This window comes from Taeniopygia guttata, chromosome 4 (assembly GCF_048771995.1).
Source record: "Taeniopygia guttata chromosome 4, bTaeGut7.mat, whole genome shotgun sequence".
NCBI classification, from domain to species: domain Eukaryota; kingdom Metazoa; phylum Chordata; class Aves; order Passeriformes; family Estrildidae; genus Taeniopygia; species Taeniopygia guttata.
Window position 1 is genome coordinate 51,201,788 of NC_133028.1, and position 24,792 is coordinate 51,226,579.

Sequence of the window (24,792 nt, forward strand, 5' to 3'; positions counted from 1 at the left end):
GTATTTATCATCCTCACAGTCTTCCTCTCACTAGATACCAAGCCTGGCTGTTTTTTCTTGACTCCCCTATCCAGGTGTTTGTAGACATTGATGAGATCTCCCCTGAGTCCCCTCTTCTCCAGGCTGAGCAGTCCCAGCTCTCTCAGCCTCTCCTTGTATGACAAATGCTCTATACCCCTCACTCTTTACTCCAGTACAGCTGTATCTCTGGTACTGGTGAGACCAGCACTGGACTCAGATCTCCAGATGGGTCTCACCAAGGCTGAGCAGAGAAGGATAACTTCTGCCATCTGCTGCAATCCTCTGCCTAATGGACCCCAGGAGGCTGGTGGTCTTCCTTGTCTCAGAGGAGCTATCACTGGCTCATGGTCACCTTGGTGTCACCAGGACTCCCTGGTCCTTCCCTGTAAAACAAAGCTAAAAAACCTATAAAACCTAGAGAATGAGCAGCTCAAATACTATCTATTCATGTGTACAATCATGGCTTTCCTTTACTGGCTATGATTCAGTAAAAGAAAGTATCGAACAACCACAAAATAACTGAAACAGAGAAATTCAGGTTTTGAGTAGGGTTTATTTGCTTATTATGTTTTTCAATTGTAATTAAATTTGCAAACGTGAACAGACAAAATTTAATGCCAGAGATTATTAAACACAAGCAAAGAAATCACCAGGATTTAACAGCTGGTAGTTTAGCATAAAACAATGTTTGCAAAGCAGCTGGCATGGCTAGATGATGCATGTAGCTCCGTCAAGAAACAGGTACACAATTAACAAACCAACACACACTGAACCACAACTCAACTCCTGCTTTTATGTTTATGGCATAGTTATATTAAGCATTTATATTTACATGCAATCCTGAATTATTTCATTACAACATACTGAAATTGTCATCATGGATCAATTATTCACTTACAAAGACATTCTAACTCCAAACAGAGTTAAGCCAAATTCTCTCACAGGCAGTTTTGGAAGAAAAATGACAACTGACTGAAAATGCATGCAAAGATCTACAGTAGTTAGGTTACTAATACATCTGTCCTGACTCTGCAACATTCCCTCATAAATGAATGCTATATGTGTGTTGTGTGAAAAGAAGTTGGGAATCTCACTAAATCCCCAAATGATTTTTCGCTATGTCAAGTCTGCATTCAAATATACATTTATACTTATGTCTCTCAATGCACATACGTGTGCATGCAGAAAAAAGTATATTTAAACACATACACTCAGTCCCCAGAAGATTCTAGAGGTAAAGGCAGGCTTAAAATAAAACAAAATACTACCAGGATGAAATAGTTCTAAACAACAACAACAAAAAAGGTAATAAATATTCAGTGAGATATATGGCATTATTATAAAGTGCTCTACTAAAATCTCACTTCTTAAAATAACGATAAAAATTATGTTCCTTTTAATTGATTTATATAATTTGGTAAAGCCATTAAATATCCATTATCTATCAGTGACTCTATGCTTCCTTTAAAATTTTAAACAAATAGATAAAAGCAGAAATTAAAAGGCAAAGCAGCTAAATGAAGCAATTCTATTGGAGCCTTTCAGGCTTTTGTCCTCAAATTCATTAACAACTGGAAAATTTCAAACCCTAGATCATATGGATTAAAAATAAAATTCCAATTAAAATTATGAGGCTAAACAAAATTTAACTGGATTTTAAGGACAATGACAAACTGGTAAGTTTTTATCCTACATTAAAATTGCAAGGTTTGAATCGCAGAAATTATGGAACCCCTATTCCTGTGCATTTCCCCCTCTTTCCTCACACATGTGCAATAAAGCTCCACTGAAACCTAGTCCATAGGTCTCATTTTTCCACATTCCATTTAATTTTAAAAGCAACCTGGTTTATATATTAGTGTATCTTGTCCAGTCTGCTTCCACCCTTCTGATTTTCAGCTGAACTCACAATAGGGTACATCTACAAGAGTGTAAACACTTTAAACAGCTTTATACCGTACCACCAAATTTCTTATTTACCAACATTCACCAAATTTACAAATTTCTTCTGTACCACTGGAAGTTAAAAAAGAAACGTGGTAATATTGAATAAAAACAACTTCAGGAAATAAAGTGAAACAGCCCCACAATGTGAACCTGTCTGACTGAATTAATTAAAAGCCAAATATTTTTCATATTTCAGTACAGCAATTTTGGTTTTCTTTCCTCCTCTTTTGCTGATGTTCCTCATTACAGTTGCTTTATTCAACCATACCAAATTTTTGTGACTTTTTTATCCATGGTTTTATGGATAAAACTATCTGGTGAATCAGTTAAAAAACCCACCCCACAAGAACAAAACCAGTAAATGGTTATTTTTAATGTCTACTAGAAAGAGCATTAAAGATTAACAATTCAGCTCTGACACCCCAGTTGAATCAAACTGATGTAAATTCAGTTTTCTTCAGGAATCTGCTCTGGTCCCAAGAGGGCCCCCTTCACTGTTGTGCAATTCTACTGAAGCAAATTCACCCTGTTGCAGAGGAGCACCACCTCCTCCCTGGCTGCCTGCAATTGCTCCAATTAAACCAGTTAAACCCTAATTTGAGGCTAAGGGGGACTGAGCTGGTGCACTGGGCTTGCACTGACTCTCTGGGTGGATGCAAAATTCCTATCAAGCCACAGAATCAGCTGATCCAGCTCGCAACAAATGCATAATGACCGCATTGTCTCTCTGCTCCCTTGCAAGATCTGAGAGGTACTGAGCCGCTTACATCAATGGAATATCATTTCACAATCCATTCCCTACATCTGGAAGAGAAAAATAAATCCTAAACTAATAAAAATCATAACAGCTGAGCAAGAAAGTTTTCACCTGGCACTCCACCAATATACATATTCATGAGCTACGTGGTAAAGAATGTACTGAGGAAAAAAACAATGTCCTGAGTTGCACTTCAGCAGCTTCCCTCATTCAACACTAGAATCTCACATTCTGGATACAAAACGCTGTTACCTGAAGATTCAGCACAATTTCCCCTTCACAAGGCACTTAAAGCAACCTAAAACCTGAACTGCAAACAGAAGAATTGAAATCCCTGCTCCCTTAAGATTTGATCTGACATTTTCATCCTATCAAACACGCCCTCAGCAGCAGGGGGTTTTGGCTAGTGTTCTGGCAGTATACGAGTTACAGAAAAGTATCCCATTTATGTTTTAAGTGGCATCTTCAAAATATTTTTTTACCAGCATAGCCCCTTAAATGCTTTGTAAAAACCTCCGTCCCTTGCAAACCTATCAGAAATTCAAGTGCAAAGGCACAGGTACATGTAATCATGTAGGAATCTTCCTGTATACGAATAGCAGATTAAAAAAAAAGTTTTGAAACTATATATTTTGTGTAATCTTATCTTTACTTTGAGTTCTTTTTAATGGAGTTTAGTCACAATACTTCTGGACACACTTTAAAAACATCACCGAAATAAAGTGATTTGGATTGTTGAATCCAGTCTCCCTTTATTTGCTGAACAGCAGCAAGACTGAGACCTCTAATATCAGGTATTTACTTTTATAGATGCCTCACTTCTCATAATGAAACAGAGACAAATGTGGTCATAAAATCATGAAATACAGTAATGTGTGAAGTGTAGAGATAAAGGTACTCTAATTGTTTGGCTTGGGTGCAATTCCTGATACCTTTCTTTTTATGAAGCAAAATCATAAATGATAAACACTCTAAAAAAATAGTGTACAATCCTTTCTGCAAGTTTCCACATCACTTTTTCATTTTAGAAAAATTTGGCATAAATAATTTTAACGAATTATTGAACATGGACATTTTAACCTTTCTGCTCAGTACATTTGTTACACAAAACGAGCTCCAAGTTTCAGATGTTGATAGAGTGGGCATGTTTCTTGCACAGTGGCTTGTCCTTCTTGGAGAAGAAAGTCTGGCCCTCCAAACTGTCACTACATACCTGAAATGGGGTAAGAAACAAAAGAACACCCAATTCAGATGGATTAATTACACCATAACCATTCAGACTGCCAAATCATGGTATTGTTCTATGCACAAATATATTCGAAGAATAAGAATCACGTTTTTTTTTTTTTTTTTTAGGGATCCTCTTTTTATATAATACTAATGGCTGGTGTAAGCATAACCTTTCTTAAGACAAGAGGTGCTTCATCGTGAACAGCGTTTGATTCAGAATTTAAGAAAAAAAAACTCCAATCATAAATAGTGGGGCTTCTCTAAGGTTTTTTTGGTCATACAATATTAGCAAGCAGTACCTTGGCTACAGTGTCCTTATGGCAAAAGCACTCTTACTACTTTGGAAACACAGCCCATTCCCTTACGACCTTACACATTCACTGTGAGGAAGTGAACGCCAAGGGTTAAATGCTGGGACACAGGGCTGCAATCCAGGACACCTTCACTTGCACCCGTGCCAAAGGCTTACAATAGCAACACACCTTCCAAATAACTGGGAAAGCACTTTTTGTTTGGGCTCAGGGGATTGACAGAGGTTAGAGCTGTTAACTCCCATATGGGTCAGGTTAGCACTGCTGCCAGGGTTTGTTTAAAGGCAGACCAGCTTTACTTACAGAGCATACAAAGCAAGTGTCATGCCAAGTGTGGCCCAGGGCTTCAAGAAACCTGTCTCCAGCTTCGATGGGGAATTCGCAGCCATGGCACATCGTACCAAAGAGGGCATAGTAATCTGCAAAGAGATACAAACAGCTTTTAAAGCAATGCAGAAAAGCAGGACTGACCCTTTGAGAGCTTTGCTCTTTCACTGGCAATAGATTTGGACTTGCTGAGGTTTATTAGACTGAGTATATTGAATAAAGAGCTCCTAGATCGAAGGCGTGGGATGTTGACTTCCTGCTAATTCAGTTCTTTTCCTCATCCTTTCAAGTGGGAAAATGTGTCCATCTTCCTGGTGTTTCATTTCCTTGAGATCAACAGTGGGCTGGAGGGGGGAAATGCACTCCTTGAGAGCACCCACACGAACTCTACATGTTCCTTATGTTCTCTCCAACTCTGAAACCACACCCCAGCCGTTCACACTACAGATCTTCTCAGAGAGCAATGAACTCCGACCTACATTCTGGCACAATTTTTGCCCCAGACTGCAGTACTCAAAGCCATGTATTCTTTAGGCTTCTGTCCTAATCAGGGTCTAGAACTTTGGATCAAGTGGGAATACCTTCTAGTCACTAAAATATGTTACATGACTTTTAAAAAAACCAACAAAACTCCAAAACAAACCAACAAACCCTTCCTCTTCATTTCTATGAAGAAGCTTCTCCAGCAATCTCAGGGAGCAGGGACTAAAACAAATGGCATTGAACCATTCATATTCCCCAGCCCAAGCTGTCTGGCCTTTTTCGGTTATTTCAACTCTCAAACACCCCATTCTAGGAAGCAAGTGTTTTATTCCTGCAGAGACACCAGTGGCATTAGTGCTATAACATGAGAGAATTTAGGATCAGCACACTACCATGGCAAACATCATGCAACATTATGTCTTCATAAGATGAACTACAGTCAAAGTGACAGCCATAATGAAACTTCGGACTCCATCTACCAGGAACAGAGTGTTACTATCATAGTAACACTGCCTCTGACAAGGAAATTAGATGCCAAGGATCATTTCCAAAGGAGAATTATAAGGGGTGGGGGAAGCGGGGTAGAAGTGGATTTTGTTTCTCACCTAGACTGTACACATCTGCTGAAGCTCTAATGCTTACTGCAGCAGAGCCCACAGAGGATCAGCAGATGTGTCAAGCCCAATAGGGAAGTCCTGGTTTTGTTTACTGAGACAGTGTTTTGTATGATGACCTCCCTGAAAATGAATCATCATAGGAGACATCTCAACAGGATGGGGAATACAAGTGCTGTAGAACAGTAAAGCCCTCGATAGCTGCCAGTGGCAAGAAACTGCTTCACTGATCACTTCCATTAATCCATGCTACTGGAATGAATTTGTAGGTGTGTAAGAAGAAAGACCATAAAAACATCAAATGGTAGGACAGAGCTGTGCAAAACCCCTGAAGGACATAGTCTCATGACCGTACTCTTTCAGCTCTTGGCATTTGTGGTCATACAGAATCTTACTGATATTTTCCTGGTGCCAGCAGTCAAAACCTTCTATAAGTTGGTTTGTGGCTGTGTTGATAAGTTTTTTGGCTTTTCTTCTGAAGAAAGGGCAGTAGATAAGGCAGAATGAAGGGCATCAGCTTTCTTTTGCATGCTTGAATTGCGATACCACAGAAGCCTCCCAAGGCAGACTTTTTACTCAGTCACGTATCAGTGCTTTCTGCACACAGCATTTTCAAAACCAGGCTACTAACTCTGCACTTTAAAAATGTTCAAAGTTGTAGATATCCAGACTTTTATTTTAATTTTAGCCTCAACATCTAAAGCCATAACATTCTGCAGATTAAGCGCCCTTTAATACTAATAGCTGATGCTGTTATAATTTCAAATACAGATTTAAAATTAGAACTCTCCTTTGCACTAGGAAGAAGGAAAGTTGGCAGTGACATTTACTCCTTATTTCTTTAAAATTAGTCATAGACTCATAAGTCCAGCTGGACAGAAAGTCTTTGAAATATTAATATAACTCAAATTAACATCTATTTAGTGAGCCAGAGCCATTACAAAGTATCACTGCCAATAACACCTCACAGATTGTGTCTGCATTAACTTGCACTAGCAACCTTTTATCTCAGAAATAAACTTTGCAAGAAGTGTAGTATACTTGACATCTTACCACAGTTTTTCCTGCTCGCAGTATAGAAAAAGGCACATTTTGCACAGGAATTGTAACAGTAGCACAAATCAATGCACCACATGACATGTGGGTCATTTGGTGACAGGAACAAGAATTAAACCTTAAGAGAACAAATCTTGTCATGAGCTTTCCACCCAAAGGGGAGTTATTGATTCCTCCAGTACTATTTTTGAATCATCAAATGGTTTCAGGATTAGGGGCTTCACATGGCTTCAGGATGAAATTTCACCATGCTGTCACACTGGAGGATGCCACTCATATACCCGTTTCCTCTGCTGCTCCACAAATTCAATAGAAGCAACACCCTACTCTGCATTTGTCACCAAGTTAGCAATAACCTACTGTGTCCTTTTGTATCTGCCAACATCTCATTAAAGCAGCTCTGACAAGAGAAATTTTGGATAAACTGGCCTACTTTCCTCATGCTTACAGTACCTAGCACTCTCCCTGGCACCAATTGTGAACAACTCTGGGATCTGTTCCGAAGAGGTTGTTAGAATTTCATGCTAAATCTTTTCTGGTCAATCCATTTCTACATCTAGTGAAACTGCAATGATCCTAAGAGTAGAAGGAAAACCATAAAAGGGTTTAACTGACAGTTCAAACAAGCATGCATTGTGAAAACAGATAATATTGATACAATTTTGTCTCTTTTCCATTTTGTGGCAATTTTTTAACAAATTATTTATTTCCTTCCTAGCTCAGAGGGGTACATTTAAAGTTTTAAGCGAACTAGAAGGCCAACTTAAATAAACACTGTTCATACTAATGATAATAGGTTGACAAGAGGCTCAACATGGCCTGGCAATGTGCACTCACAGCCCAGAAAGCCAACTGTATCCTGGGCTACACCACAAGAGAAATGGCCAGCAGGCAAGGGAGGTATTCTGAACCATCTACTCTGCTCTCCTGGGACCCCACTGGATGTCCTGTGTCCAGCTATAGGGCTCCCAAGATGGGGTGGATGTGGGTCTGCTGGAGCAAGTGCAGAGAAGGTCACACAGATGCTTAGAGGGATGGAGCACCTCTCCTTTGAGGAAAGGCTCAAAGAATTGTGGTTGTTCAGCCCAGGAAAAGAGAAGGCTCCAGGCAGACCTTACAGCACCTTCCACTACCCTAAGGAGGCCTAGAGGAAAGCTGTAGAGGGACATTTTACAAGGACAGGTAGTGATAGGACAAGGGGGAATAGCTTTAAGCTGAAAGAGTACATTTATATTGGATAATAGAGAGACATTTTTTACTGTGAGGGTGGTGAGGCACTGGAATAGGTTGCCCAGAGCAGCTGTGGATTGCCCATTCCTGGAGATGTTCAAGGCCAGCTGGATGGGGCTTTGAGCAACACCGTCTAGTGGGAGGCATTGACAGAGGGGTTGGAACCAGATAATCTTTAAGGTCCCTTCCAACCCAAACTATTTTATGATTTTATAAAAAATATTATGATTAGCTGGAAGTGCTAAAAACCAAAGCAGAAATGGTCTGAACTTCTAGGCCACATCATTCACGTAATACTGCTCAGCAGGCTTTCAAGTGCTGTAATTGTATCACTGCATTTTTCCCATGACAGTTTGTTATCCTTGATCCTGCAAAAAACTACCTGGACAGACTGCTTACTCTTGGAAGCCCCTCAGGCAGTGAATAAGGCTATTCAGAGAAAACCACATTACTCCACTGGCATTTGCTTGTGTTTGCTAAATAAGCAGATTTACAAAAACTTCAGATTACTTTAAACCCAACCAGAAAGTCACTCTAAAACTAACACTTTCATGTATCATTGATACTCCAGCTGAGGACTTAGCAGGAATAGGTAAAAATCAGTGACAAGAAGCCTGCTGCTGCTGAAGCTGATGAAGAAATCCTCACCAAGTCCTCCTGCTGCAAACTAAAGAGTCTACAGCAGCAGCTATTGCTTTGAATTGACAAATCAAAGTAATGTGAAATTGCTGGGACGCTTCTAATGTGCAGCCTGAGAAAAGGGAATTATTTTTTTCCCCAACCTTACTGAGCTCTGCTTTCTTGCACAGCTGCAGAAAACTTTGGTTGTGCTGCTTCTTACCCGTCTCACAGTAGGGATCACCATCTTCTAAGTGGAAAACATTATTGCGGATGGGGTTGTGACAGGCCACACACACGAAGCAGGAAACGTGCCAAGTTTGTTTCAAAGCATTTATTACTTCCTGTGGGGATTAGAAAAAGTGTTAGGAACACATTATTTCGATGTGATGACTAGAATTGTGGTAAGCTATGCCTCCACACTTGATTCATTTCAAGAATACTTTGTTTCCTGCTGCTACTTTGAAAATGGGTTGTGCACACAAGTTCTGCAATGTTAAACTTAATGAGGTGCTTTATTTATGGTACATCTCCTTATTTTTCAGGAACAATCCTTTGGGGTCTTTGGAAGGTTTGACATAGAGTTGGACAAATTTTAACAACTCATTTGTTCAAATTGTTAGTTTTAATCAGGATCTCACCCATAATGGGCCCCTGAAATAAGGAAAGCATCATCTCTCCCTTCTCTTGAATTCTGTGAAGAGTTAATCAAAAGACATCATGCAGAAAATTATGACTGCTCTGTGCTGTTCTGGAAGATGCTATAGTGCCAAATATGACTTGAGAATTGTGCTGCCAGAGCCCTGCATGACCCCAGTTACACAAGAATGCAGACACATTGCTGTCTGCAGCGAAACAGCAGCCGATCAGCTGGCAGGCTCAAATGAGCAGTATCAGTACCCAGTAGGAGAATCCATCTTTCCATCTACATTTAGACTGGGAATATTTCAGTACTTCTCACCTAGCAAGCAGTGTGTTCTTAATACTCGGTTCACCTAAGGAAGATTTTTAATTTTGACTTCCCTCCCCGACTTCCCCTTTCCCATTCTGTAAAAAGCTGCCAATTAAAAGCACGTTGCTCAGGAAAATTTGTTAATGGCAACAGCTACTGAACAGCTTCATGAAAACAGCAGCTGAGCTAAGAAGAGCCAAGGAGCCTACAGCACCTTTTCCCAAAGACACTGAAAACGTTCAACATTAGAAGATCCAAAGGTGTATTCTGTATGTGATGAGAGCAGAAAAGGTGTGTCAAGAGTATATTTGAAAGAATGCCCACTGGGCCAGGTAAAATGGAACTTCATAGCCGAGAAGGACTGAATACTGTGATTATTGTTCCCACGAAAGAACAGGCCACTTGTGGTCACTTACCCCAAGGATCTTCCTCTGGCACTTTGAACACTCAGGGGCAAAGAACTTCTCATAGCAGACCTCACAATACAGCATCCCTTTCTCTTCCACAAATCCTATGTATGCCATGGAGGTTTTGCAGTGGGCACAATTAAACTCCTCTGGATGCCATGACTTTCCCAAAGCCACCAAGAAGGGTCCTCTGATTAGAAAGAAGAGATATTGTCAGCAAATGCACCTGGGCTGGCTCCTGCAAAAGTTGTTAATAGACTTATCCGCAATAGCTCTGGGTCATTACTACACTGTTCACACACATAAATTGCTCCATCCCTCTTTCCTCCTACAGGCTCTAAGAAAGTTCCAAGTGCTGACTGCATCCATCTCCATTGAACTCTCTGCTAGAAATGCCCACCCACAACAAACACTAATTCTTTTCACTTCACTGCATTTCAGAAATCTTATTTTAGAACTACATTAAATACAGTGCTGAAAAGTCTGCTAGGAAAGTGAAGAAGAATGTTTCCCATGTTCCCAATTCCATCTATTGCAAAGAGATATTTGATTCAGTGACATGATCAGCTCTCCTATAGTCTGCATTCATACTGAGACAACAAATATATGTAGACTTGACCCCACTAGGAGCAGATAACACCAATTTCTTCTGAGAGAAAAATTCAATCACTGTCCCTAACCAACAAGTTTCTTACAGGATAATCCATCCTAGTTATAGGAGGATTTTTTTTGTATTAAAATAGGTTCAATTTTTCCCAAACACGCAGCTTTCTCTATCATTTGCTAATGCAAAATAACTATACTTTTAATAGCATTTGTCTGGTTAATGCAATGCAGTTAATATAAAATAAATTTATCCATTTTTCAGTCATCAAAAATTTCTCAGTTTGTAACTTATGAATCCCAGGTATATATCATTGTCTCTATATTCATCTGAAAATATTTTCAGTATGTTTCTCTTCTGAGAACATAGTTACTTTAAAGAGGTGCCTCCAAGGTCTCACCAACACTCAACCTTCCAGAATTTAGGTTTCAGATGAACTTAGTAGTTCATCTCCCTCACCAGATGTCCTGTTTTTCCAACACCAATAAAGATGGAAATCTTTCAAATAGTGAAAAGTGAAAAGATGTAATTATTTTTTTTTTCTAATCTAATACTGCACTGAAAAGAACCTGAAAGGTACTAATATGACTACCTACTGCTAGACATTTTTTTTTTTTAATCAAGTAATCTACAAGAACATTTTTGTGTAAGATTTTCATATGAACAAAGCAACAGCACTAAAGAAAAAAATAACCCCCTCCCCCCCAAATCCACCTTGAAATTTGCTTATGTTGACCCTAAATTGGAATGAGCTGAGGACAGAGGGCCATTTCATCAAGGATAGAGTGTAAAGACTGTCATTTCTCGTCTACATTTTCTCTGGTGACGCTATATATTTTCTGTAGGATAAGAAGTCCAAGACAAGGGACTCAACCAGACTTAGGATAGACTCAAAGATTTAGGATAACCCAAAGACCTTGTAAGATGATGAACATACTTAGTCTGGGCCAGTTTCTTTTATTCACCCCTGTTTATTGGAGGGAACAGAGTGAAAAAGGGCTCCTGGAGAGAAGCTCTAAGGAGGGAGCTGGGGCTGAGTGCAGCTCTCCAGCCCCTCTCCCAGCGGATGCCTGAGCAGTGCAACCACTGACCTAACCCGATACCCTCCCTCTGCTCTACAAGCACCTTTTTACATCAATGCCCTCTCAGTTATGTACTGATCAAACAATACAAGCCCTTATGTACAACAAAGTGCCCTCAGAGCGCCGTGTCAGCACAGGCTAATTTCACAGATTCATTAACACGGGGCTGACACTAAAGACACTCTCCCGGCTCCAGGTAGGATTGAGTTTCTGGCCATCTGCACTGAAATGACAGGCTCAGCTCTGCAATGGGAAGCAGGCATGCCAGCAACAGGAGGAGAGGGAATTTTTACATCTGTGCATTTAGCTCTCCGGAGTTTACAGCCCTGACATGTTGAGGTCAGGCATTCAGGACAGTGCGCAGGAACGCAGACAGACCAGGAACAGCCGGAGAGCGCACCTACAGAGTTCCTCTCCCAAAGCCCCCAGACAGCTGGGGCTGTGCCCTGCACAATGTCTACGAGGTGTTCCATTAGTGCACTGGCTCCCTGTGCACACATGTCCAGAAGAACACTTTCTAAATACAATTTTACTTTCAATCAGGCTGCAGTTTAAACATGTCAAGCTGATACTGTGGCTTAATGATTCCTGCAATTTAAAAGCTGCCCCAAAGAATATGGAAGAAAAAAAAAAAAAAAAAAAAAAAAAATACCTGCCATGTAAAATACACTAAAACATGATATTCAGAACTTGGAGGTGTTCCCAGTCTCTGCATAATTTTGCCATCAAAATGATAGCTTCCAGTAATGAAAGGCATTTATTTCCTCTATTAATTTGAAAAGGACTTTAAAGGCCCAATTTGAGTAAGGGGGCAGGATGCCCACACTCACGCAATGTGAAAGTAGTAGCTAAGGGATGGAATGCTAGGAAGATGGTTGTAGATGGCTTCATCCTTCATTTCTTCCCCATTTAATACCAAAAACAATAAAAATCCCACATGCCTCCATCAACTAGAACATATTTGTAAAAGCAGTGCTAAAAACCCACATTCCTACTGTCCAAATGGAATATGGGATGACCCAACCGGCAACAGTTGGCTATGAATGAGCCTCTGCCCCAGGCAACTTTGACATGCTGAGCATTTCTGAACAAATTTCTGGCATTACCACCTGGACGATGTGAATGGAACTCAGAGATGAAAACAAACTAGTCATTTATTTATTATTTCTTGGAAAGATATTTTGATTGATTTACAAGAGTATTTGCAGAATCTAATGCTCTAAAGGTACCCGGTTCTAGTAGTCACCTCAGACATACGAGTTCTGCATGTAACAATGATATCGGGGCAAACTGAAAGGAGAAGTGAGTAACTTAAAGGAAACATAAGTGCAATTTCAATTACTTGACGTTCATAACTGAATATAACTTCATCAGTATGACTGTGATGCATTATATTAGTATGCCAGTAATTTAGTCTGTCATGTGGCTTGTATTATGATAGTAAGCCAGAACTGAAATTTGGTGGTAGAGAGATCAAAAAGGCTTTCCACATCTGTTAGGAAGGCAAATCACTTCACAGTTCACCATACAGCAGTTTTACATTCTTGCAAGTTTCTTCTTCTCCTCCCCTGAAAATGCCACAGTACACAATTTGTGTGCAGGAGGTGCTGAAAGGAAGCACCATTTGTACTTTTTCCTTTGTGCTTTTTGCTTTTAAAAACAATTAAGCTTTATGAAAAGGTGACAAAGCCAAGTCATCATTCACAGCAGCCATGCCAAAGAGTATGTTCTCAATGGCAATCCAGAGAAAACACAATTGGACTTCAAAGGAAGAGCCAACTCTGCAGTGCAGAACTTGGTAAGGCTGTCTGGGAACCAGAAGTCTTCATCAGGAAATGCCAGAAGTCTGCCAGACCGTCACAGCAAGTAGATCAAGAGAAATTTAGTTTGCCTGCAGCTTTGATTGTTTTAGACATGGAAAGAAAAGCTTACTTAATGAAGCTTTGGAAAAACTGGAACCTTCAGACAATCACTATGTGAATAATTGAAGATATATTAAAAAGTTATAAGGTGTCTCTAAGAAAGGTTTTGGCTCATCCAGCCATGGTTATTCTATGCCTGAGTGTAAAGTAACCAACTCCAGAATGCATTTTGGCTTCAAAACAGATGTACAATGCAATGCCATTTGATCCTCCTCCTACCTTTTCATAGGTAAAGCTACCACTGAGGGCATGAAGTGTAATTATGCTAAAACTTGAACTCAAAATGCCATTGCAGTCTTCCACATCCACTTTATACTGTGAACATGAGGCATATTTGGCATTGATTAATGCATATCAACTCATCTCGGAACCCTTGCTTTTAATAATTGAGTAGGCATTTAACATATGAAGAAATATAAGGATTTAAACACCAACAGCAAATTACAAAGAAGTCAGATGTGGGTACCAATTACTATTCATGAAAAGGTGTCACTTACAAGAGGTGACAATGGCTTAAGTACAGTCAAGTGGGGCCTCTGCAGTTTGCCCTCACATATCCACTAAGGAGTAAATGTTGCTCCACAGACCAATAGACGACTGTCCTACTTAGAGAGCAGCAGCTCATCTCTTTCTTTATGATCAAAATGGGGGAGTGGGGAGCACCAGAAAGTGATTTAAGGGCCAAGAGGAGAGGGGAACTGCTCAGGACTGAGATCCCACAGCACAAAGCATCAACATACCCTGATAAACCACAATTGCTGTAAAAGGCAAGGAAGTCTATTGTATGAAAAATGCAGCATATAGTGCACTTTGTATTTGGTTTGAAACTAAAATAACAGTACAAAATAGAAAATGAATAGTTTCTTGCATGTTATTTACTAGACACAAATCCAAATCTCAGAGAACAAAAAGTAATAGAATACTACAGACAGACAGAATTATTGTATAGGTCAAACTGTTCAAGGAATCAGATGAATCTCATCCCAAAAATAAGTACACATTTTCTGATACTAATCTTTGATTTTTCAGTGAAGCAAAAAAAAAACCAAACAAAAAACCCCACTGGATTAAGATGCACAGCTGCACCTGTGCTGGGAATGTACTTTCTACTGCTTCAAGGGGGTTAGATTCATATATTTTTGTTTCTATGATGTAACCAGTAGAAGTAGGAATAACTTTTCCAAAACATCATGGATCCTTTAGTAAAGAGTCTTGTAAACTCAGTGCAGTGCTAGCTGAACTGGTAGTGAACTACCACAACAGAAATCCCATGGAAGCAAATAAGCTGGACTCAGTTCACCTCTAAAGATCAAGTGATTTGCATTGGCTGGTTCTGATGTAGAATCCAAACCAGAGATCAAGAGGCTACAAAAACCCATAGTGGAAAGGCTGATTTTCTATTATAATGAATGAAAAATATACAACTTATGGAGTTCCTCATTTTTCAGAACTTTCTCATCAATAAAAGTCTCTTTCTTTAATCTTGGTGAAACATAATGCAGGCTCTCTTATTTTGTCCACTGACAACATGGCATATAGATAAATAAATTTTAAAATACTAATAAAAACCCTTACTTTCCCCTTGTAATTCAACATGACAAATGAATGAATAAGCAAGAAGAAAACACTTTTGAATAATGTATTTCTTTCAATAATCCTACGAGATTTTTATTTTAGGGAAAATAAAATGCAAGGTGGATGAAAATGAGGATGATTTGCGTATTGGCAATAAAAGCAGTTACAATTCCCTGAATGAGACAATCGTGACTAGTTGTCAAAAATCACTGACTGAACAATGCAACCCAGATTCAATTCTTCCTCCATACAAAATTCTTGCTAACAATAGGATATCTTATGGGATCAGCAGAACTTACTTAACCTAATCTCTACTGGCAAACTTGTGTGTTGCTTAATGTTTTCTACCCACGTCATACAAGTAATGGACAATAGCTACCATAATATCCAAAGGCTAGAGAGCCCATCAAAGAGCTTGAAATCCAGCAATACAGGAAATTATTATCAATCCTGTCCTAGTAATTGTTAAAACATCACTTGTGGATGTTATTTTTCTTCTTCTCAGTTAGAAACTTTAGAAATTAACTTCTCAGTTAGAAACACTTTAGAAATCAACATTAGTCTTTCCGAGGCTATGCCTTCTGATTAGTTTCCAACTAGCTAATAGTCCCAATTCTATTGGAATGGGTGTATACATGAAAACTAACTTGCTTACTTTTCTTTGGTCTTACATTTACTTCATTCCATCTAGCTTTCTGGTTCTCTGTAAAATGGACTGTAAGACTGTGATTGTTAGTATGTTTCCTCCAAAGTAGTTTCATTCTTGGTTTTGTTGGATACCCACACACCAAAAGTGTTCTGCATTATCAAAATAAAGCCTTAAACCACTTTTGACTAAATAATCAAAACCCACAAAAGCAAAACAAAGCCCTACTGTGAGAGAGGCACCAGGATGAACAGAATCATAGACTCAATTAGGTTGGAAAAGATCCATAAGATCATAAAGTTCAACTGTTCACTGCCAAGTCCACCACTAAGCCATGTTCATAAATGCCACATTTACACATCTTTTAAATACCTTCAGGGTGGTGACTCCAAGACCTCCCTGGGCAGCCTGGTCAAACTGGTGAAAAAACTTTTCCTAAGATCCAATCTAAACCTCCCCATCACATCTCGTGGCTATGTCCATTATTTCCATAATGATAAAAGAATGGTTGAAGTACTACTGACTGCTGATGTGACCATAAACCTGCTGATGCTTTTGAGCCAACCTCCACATCACTGCAACCTCCTTTTCAGGCAGTTGTAGAGAGGGGTAAGGTCCTCCCTGAGCCTCCTTTTCTCCAGGCTGAACAATCCCAGCTCCCTCTGCAATTCTGCACACCCCAAAGAATGCCCCCAGCAGGCAGATACACACCTGATGACCTGGTTACAGTGCGCACACATGGGAGTGCGCTTCCCCGCTGGAATATGCTCCGCCCGCTGAACCAACGTGTCTTGCTCATTCAGCTGAGGTGTTATTGCAGCTTTTTCACTTGGGGCAGTTGTTCCAGGTGATTTAATACTGTTGGATGTCCATCCACTAACAGGAGCTGGGGAAAGAATGCCAAAAGTTTTTAGAGGACCATCTTTCGGTACCAAGTAGATTAACTTGAAACACAAGCAACTAACAGCATTTGCCTAACATCATTGTCCAGTGTATATCTTCCTCCTTAAAGGAGCATATTAAAAATCACTCATTTTCCCCTCCTCCCCCAGTAAGTTACCAAAAAAGTCCTACCTACTTTATGAAATGTCTGTGAAATAAAACAGAATGGTTTTGGCTAACTTGGAGAGGTAGTAGACAAATTTTAACATGTTGAAGAAGTTAGGTAAGAGGATATACAACCTGTGAAGGCATTATTTTGTTTTAGATACAAAAGCTGAAGCCAAGAACATCAGTATATGAACAGAGGCAGGAGAAAATGACATACCTACTCAAAAATTTCACAGTGAGTGCAATAGATCATACATCATTACTAACACATTAAACAAGAACATACATTCAATACAACATGTGTAGGAATTTAAACTAGAGTACTGTATAAGCAAAATTTGTTTCTACATTGAAATTAAACACTGGTCTAGTCAGTGGATTCTGAAGCACTCCAAAGGTCATGTTCACATCCTCCTTATAAAAGTATGACACAAATAAAACCCTGACAGTTTCAGAAATGTATATGCTACACACTTCCATGTGTACTCAGGGTTTTAGAGCTGGAGAACAGACAAACTTTTATGGAGTTTGAAAAATGCCTGCACAAAAACAAAAGGCACAAATGATACTGTTGAAAGGGTAGTGAAGAAACAAGCAGACCTCTGCTTTTCTTTTCCTTCTATTGATATATGTACCTTGGTAACATACAAACTACAACAACATGGGTTTTTGGGAGCAGTTATTCCTGTCAAGAGGAGGTATCTTTCTTTTTCAAGTACATTACAAAAAAGCTCACATTTTCCATAGCCTTTTGGTTGCAACCACAGGCAAAAGAAACCTGGAGTGTTTACTTGGTGCCCTGTCTTTAGTGCAGCCTTGCTAAACCTTGTAAATCAAAGAGTGAAATTAAGACCCGAGTGGAAACTCAGAGGGAAACAACCAAGCAATGACTGAGACATCGGTCAGTGCAGGATGATACTACTGCTGCAAAGATGCAGCTCTCCAATACCAGGGTCAAGGCATTGAAAGTATGAAGCTTTGCAAAATAACTAGTTTGTGGAGCTGTTAATCTTTGTGCTACTCATCCTCTCGTTTTTCATATCTTCCAGGGAAAAAATTAAAAATTGTTTTTCTTCATCTCCATTAACGTAATGCTGATCAGCCTCCGTCCTACAGAAAAGTAGCAAGAACTTTTCAGGCAAAACACTGCATTCCCAGCTAAAAGAGAAGTGCCATACTAATTCACAGAGAAGACAGATTTAAGCAACACTGAATCCACAGAAAATCCAACATAAATGCCAATATTGTGCTATTTACAGAATTTAGCCAAGCACTACACAGTTTAATCAAAACATTACCCTGAACTTCAGCAACTCCCTTTTCTACTCACATGTAGGCTAACACATCTGGAAGAGAAATCCTGTTTAACACAATGCATTTGTACTGTGATTAGACTTGGTATTAACTTGCTGATATGGGCTCAATACCTGCTTTTGCTTACTCTTTCTGTGTATGAAGAAGAAATATACTCATATATCTTTTTTTTTTTTTTGTTTAAGTGGTTGGTTTACAAAAATTTCTTATATCAGGTCATTTTGAGATGGCCATATTTTTGGATCCTTTTCAGAACCTGAAGTAGCAAAAAATACAACAACTCATAAGGGTTGCTTGTTTTAGTTTTATTTATTTTTTTCTTTTTTAAAACAAGTCTCTATTTTGTGTATAATTAATGAAATTGCAATATCTTGAAAAAATAACATCTTTATTCTTGAAGCATTCAACATTTCTGAGCAGAAAAAATTTAGGAATAGAGGCACTTGATCTTGAACAAGTCACTCTGCTACTGTAGCTCACTTTAGATTATAAATGTCTGCTAAGCTGAAACCTAGGAAGAGATAAAAATGAAAAGGTGGCAGAACAGCTTTGAAGACATGAACAAAAGTGGTCTTGATTAATAGCACTTTCTTCCTCTGTCATCACACATGGTTTTTCAATTTTCAGATCCCATTTCATGAGACAGGAATACACACTAAACCCAAATCTGTTTGAAGACTGCTTTTGCCATAAATCAAATTGCAACACAGCTTCTAGTGTATTGCTAATTTCTGTTTGGGTTATCTACTGAATCCCAAAGCCCATTCAGACATATCAGCTGTCTCATTTGCACTGCGTAGTTAAAAAAAGTTTCTGCTTGCTTAAGGGAAAAAAAAAAAAAGCACAAACATCACAATTCCTCTCTTTTCTTTGTTCACATTATAGCTTTCATTACTGTTGTTTTTATGACTGATGGTTTTCTGAACACTACCTAACTTCAAAGTTACTACTGGCCAGGAGTAGAATTTGTCTACAGAAACCTTCTCTACAAAGCTGTCAGTCATTTCCAAGTTATTTAAAGCACTAAAAAGTGAGAGAAGGAGATAGTCAATCATGTTATAACAAAAATTCTCTTTTAAGCAAAACATAATAGAAACCACACAAATTAATACTGTGCCAAGCAAGAGCTATGACCTGAGCAAGACCAAGCTGGGCATTTAGCATTGAGGACACTCTCTGCCCTTGCTTCCGATTTGTGTCCACAGCATTCTCACAAGGGTTCTCCATTTACTGATAATCACATTAAGACCTTGTTGGTCCTGCACAGTCAAAAATACACCAGTAAAGTACTGTAATATCTATACCTATCTCAAGTATCTTATTTGATATACTGGCCTCTTCTACAGTTCTCCGGATTTATTTCCCTTTTTATCATCATAGATCATTCTCCCTTCCTCACTGCTTGATTTGCCTCAGCCTTTTATCTTACTCATTTCCTTCTGAACACCAGCAGGATAGCTTTTTTTGGCCACTTCTGTCTTTCCACAGGCCACAAGCATTCCTTTAACACTTCAGTAATTTCACCAAAGGTTCATTACTTTCCCTGCAACCCAGAGACCATTTTTTTTCTTGGTGGTGTCATTTTCATTTAGTTGGTTTGCTTTCGATTTAAAACCCCACTCACTGTTAATTCCCCACTTAAATCTGTATGAATTCTCAGTACTTTTCCCAACACGATTACCTCCTCTTGTAGCTAGAGAACTTCAAATATTAGGCCTGTTTGCTTGTTTAGATAGAACACTGATATTTCCCATATATTCCTTCTACTTCAACAGCAAGTTTAACACTCCAGTGGACAAGATGTTTTTACTGCAGATAGGAAGGGGCTACTCTAAGTTCACATATTCTCTTCCCCTCGTTCCTTTTCTTTATTCCCTTGGAAATCTTTCAGATTGAAACACAACCACTTGATTTAAAAACATCAGACCCAAAAAAATGATGCAGTTTTTTTTTTCTTTTCTTGCAATGAGAAGATTTTACTAGGGCACATGGGAATGCCAAAGTAGGTACAAATCTTTACACACAATCAAAGTGAAAACCTCTCAGCTGTTGGCAACCAGTCTGAGATATCCCATAGTTTGTGTTTTATACTTTGCTTTTTATATTTTACACACATGATCAGCAGCTTTGTTCTCAAGGAGTACTGAGGAGATAGATGCCCCAGGATCCAAGATGTGTTGAGGCACATGCACATTTTTAATTGCAAATGGTGACTGATTAGTAATGGGGGATGACACAATCACATTTCCTGTTGCCACCTCTGTTGCTTGAAATGGAACAAAGGATAACAACTTTTGTGGGTGGTCTGAAGATTTAAAACTAAAATCAATAAATTCAATGAATAAATAAAATAAATAATTTATAAGAATTATACACTCCAGCAGGAGCTATTCTGACCTGAGTACCAGAGAGATTTGGGTTCTCTGCAAGTCATGAAAAAATGTCTGTGACCAAATTTTGGAGTTTTGTAGGCTTCACTTCACCTTCACTCTTTTTAATTAAACATTCTAAAGCACTATTGATTTACACTGTTGTATTGTCATTGCTTTCTTTTCTAAAACAAAAAACACTCTGTACCTGACTATAAACTTATTAGGTTTAGGTTTAGTAAACCCACAGTGTTTGCTTTCACTGAACTCCTTGGTATGGCTAGTTTAATATTTAACAATCTTTTAGGCAGGGTAAAGAACTGCCTCTTTTTTTCCATTTTTAAAAGTCCCAGTGTGACTTTGCCCTTGTTAGTCTAACAATAGGTTGTTCCATCGCTGAGCACATGGATAACTGCAAACACTGCTGAAAGGTTTGGAAGACAAAGGGAGAAAGGCAGATACACAGCGGTGCCAAAGTCACTTTGACAGAGGTTCTCTGGTGCGTAGCAACAATACAACAGCCTGAACTGTTTAACGCTCACTTAAACATAACATCAGCCTTCATGTAATATCTATAAATAACAATGCTACTTGAAGCAGTGGGAGTGCCAGAACTTCATTTTGAAGTGTTCTAACTCAGTGATTTATACACTGCAATCAAACTACTGTATTATAAATGGAAAATATAAAGCTTCATATGTCCAATTTTCTGACTTTTCTTAATATATCTGTAGTGTAAGACATCTTCCTGCTCCTTTGCTCAAAACCAAACAGATGGCCGGATGAAGCAACGTGTCTGAAAAGCTCTGCTGTCAGCTCACTGCACTGGCTGCATGCAACACTCCATCCACTCCCAGGCCTGCACAAAATCCCACAAGTTCAGTGCAGAATGCTACAGGACAAGTACGAGGTGAGAAAAAAACACCAAAAGAAAACCTCAAACCGCCCCCCCCACCACCAAACAAACGCAAAATTCAACCCCTGTACTTTGTAGTTGTTTCTTTTGTTTCTTATGAAGTCTTGAAAACACAGAACTAAACTCCTTTTGCCGATTAAAGGCAGAACAGGATGAACTAAGTCATTATCATGTCTTTAAATACCGAGTGAAAGCTGTATGCACCCGTGGAAAATCAAAACAGGTGTCACCTTGGCCCCATTTCAACAGCCCCTGCAACTCGAGGGAATAGTTCCTGCGTTAGTAACCAGCCTTTCAACTGGAAAGGCTCCGGGTAAATTAGCTGTAAAGCATCTTAATTAAAATGAGTATGGTGGTTTTGGCTCGCTCAGCCTGTCTCCTTCTGATTTGTTACATCACATACCGTCACAAATTTGGCACAACTGGCATTGCTTTTATCAAAAAAGCAACCCAAGAAGAAAGAGAAAATGAAGTCCTGTACTACAGTGTTGCATTTCTCTGCAGTGGCAGTATAGAAACCCATTTGGTAGCTTTCTGCAGATAAAATTTTACCCTCCTTGCTTTTAGTTCCTCTTCTGAACTCAACAGCTTGGCTATGCCTGCAGAGAGCATGTCTGTCCAGTCTCATGTAAATTATCTGTCAGTTTCATGAAGCTGATGTTAAACACTGAATTCCAATAAGAATGCATTTACCAGAGGAATACTGGCTTTCATTTGCTGAATAAATATTAGGCATAATTCTTGGATGCCCTACACCTGTGCATCTGAACAGGACACATCGCTGCTCTGAGCTGCTGCTAGCTAATGGAGAGGAACTGATCTGGTGGGTCAGTCTGTGACAAGAAGTTACTTTTTAACAAATCAAAGACAATGAACATCGAATTTTGGAAGTCAGTGAATGTTCCCACTTGATGTGTGTGAAATAAGCATAGAGCAAAAAAATCTCTGCATCTCTGTTTAAAGGACCACAGAAAGAAACATGCATCTGTCCAACTACTGCAAATAATTCATTTAAGTGTGCAACTTGGTGCAATAGCACGTGAATTTGGCAAACCAAAACACAGGAAAATTGTCTAAGTTCATGTTTGTAATAGAAAAGCTGGGTTTCTATTCAGCAGATCTTGTACTGAAGCCATTCTGTCTCTAAAAAGCAGGTAGTATATTTCTGCATCATTACTATTATCTACCCCTTCTTAAAGATAAACATTGAAGTTTTAGAAACACACCTATTTCTTCACTAACTCTACAGGAGTTAAAATTTCATACTGCCATCAAGTTAAGGCTAACATTTATAAATTACTCTGGCTTCACAATGGGTTTTGCTTGGCTAAGTGACTTCACATTAATTAACTTGTAAGAACAAACTGTTGTGGTTTGCTGTCACATGATGATATAATAATCTAGATTAGATTATTAATTACAGTCTATAAACCAGGATCAGAAAAGTTTTGTATTTTGGCCTGTCAATCATAACACTTTTATGGAGAAGGCTTTCTGCTTTCATGAATGGTGACTACATCATGGAGCAGCAACCTTTAACAATCTTTTTCAGTGAAAAATGCTGGAACAGTTTTGGGACCTATTTTTAACAGAGGCCATAATAACAATGTAAGAATTTGTCTTAATGACTAGCAGTATTATCCCAGTTTCTTCCCCATATTCAGACCTTGGCCCTCAATGGGCAAGTAGCTCCTTGAGCTCCTATAGTTAGTCCTGCCTTTAAATTCCTGCTCTACAAAGGAAACTAATTAGTATGAGAGTGTCCTAAAAGCAAAATTCCAGAGCTTTATGAACATGGTGATGGTGACACAATAGGTTGGTTGCTTTTTCCATGTAGAAATATTCCCTAAGCTATCAATTTAACTTACCCAGCCTGTATAGCCTGTAAGATCAACAGAACTGATACAGGGGTGGTGCAATTACAAATGAAACACAGAAAAACAAGAGTGACAAGGACAAAACGTGCTGCAGTCCATCCCTTTATAGTATTTAATCCATTAAGGACTTACTGGCAGTGCAAGCATTTTGTGATAGCACAATGCATTTCAGTGCTTTCCTCCCTCTCCACAGCTCCTTACTGTTTGCTTGATGGCCAAACTACACAGTTTGATATATAATTTTTACCCCATTTTCTCTACATAAATAAGTAGCAGAATAAGTAGCACGGAAGGAAACAAAAACTCCAACTGCCAATAGAGCACAATGTCAAGTCACACCTAGGAACAGGCTTACGTTTTCTTTTGCTTTTAAAATTTTAATATTATTGCAGGAATGGGATATAAAAAGAAAATGCAGCAAGAAAGCTATGGATAACTCCAAAGGAGGTAAACTCAAGGCTACTAAGTACACAAAAACAACTTCAAGGACTTAGCAGAATTTTTAAAACAAAGTTGTCTGGGGAGTACTTTTTATGTGCTTGCAGCCAGTTTCTAAGTGTGTTCCCTCTGCTGAAGGGATCATGTGCTTAACATATGTGCTTGCTCAGGATTAGGCAACTGACAGTTGTGCATATTGCAAAATATGCTGACATTCCCTAGCAGCTCTGCTGGAAGGGGATTATATATCCCAGTGATACCAGGCTGAGAGAGACCCTGGGAATAAGGAAACTGGCACATCTGAGTAAAGGGTCACTTAAAACACCAGCTTTGAACACTTCTACCACAAACCTTCCCCATCCCATTCTTCTAACACAGCTGCAAAGCCTAGGAGGAACAAAGGGCATCGACTGCAATGAAACTCTTCTTTCCAAGAAGCAAACCAGCCTTTCTGGCCACCAGCTGTAACAGCTCCCCACAGGCCCCCTGCCATCCCACAGGACCCCAGCAAGCATGTGGGATGCTGCCTGCCCAGCTCCTGTACTGGAAGGCAGGGTGTGGGACTGGCAGTGCTGTGCCTGGCACACAGCCCCTACAGTCCCCATGCATCAGCAGCTCACCCCCCAGCAACAGGTTTGAAAGATAGCAGGAAAGAGAAGGCAATTTCATGTGAGAAATGTAACACTGGAAATCTTGACTGCTTCTGACCATCACAGATCCTGCTAGGCTCTCCCTGAGAACAGTTTGTCTCCTGGACTGACTCCAGTTGGTGTAGCTGTGCTTACCAGGCAATTACACCTTCTGAGATTGCCCCGGCAGCTTCAATTTGCCACGGTGCTATTCACTTCCTTTGAAGTTGCCGTGGAATGTCACAGCACACTGACAAGCAGCTGTCATCTCTCACCCACGAGGTGGCTGCGTGGCAGTGGCAAGTGAAAACCATTCCTGTGCATGCACCGTGTCCTTGCCCAGGACTAGAAAGTGCTTTGGGGTTCCTTGGGGGTGAGCAATGCTATATAAGTGTAGAGTCATAGCTATCAAATATA

At 39.4% G+C, this 24,792-nt stretch overlaps 1 protein-coding gene across 12 annotated transcripts in view; it reads right to left on the minus strand.

Annotated features, from left to right (window-relative positions):
* Window positions 1-554: 554 nt before the first annotated feature.
* PDLIM5 (PDZ and LIM domain 5) overlaps window positions 555-24,792 on the minus strand; it is a 124,085-nt gene continuing 99,847 nt past the window's right edge. For all 12 annotated transcript variants that reach the window (XM_072928577.1, XM_072928575.1, XM_072928578.1 and 9 more), the window contains 5 exons: window positions 16,494-16,668; window positions 9,963-10,143; window positions 8,818-8,938; window positions 4,570-4,685; window positions 555-3,938 (listed from right to left, as the gene is read on the minus strand). In XM_072928577.1, coding sequence (XP_072784678.1) covers window positions 3,849-3,938; window positions 4,570-4,685; window positions 8,818-8,938; window positions 9,963-10,143; window positions 16,494-16,668 — 683 coding nt within the window. In that variant the 3' untranslated portion in view covers window positions 555-3,848. The remainder of the gene's footprint in view (window positions 3,939-4,569; window positions 4,686-8,817; window positions 8,939-9,962; window positions 10,144-16,493; window positions 16,669-24,792) is intronic.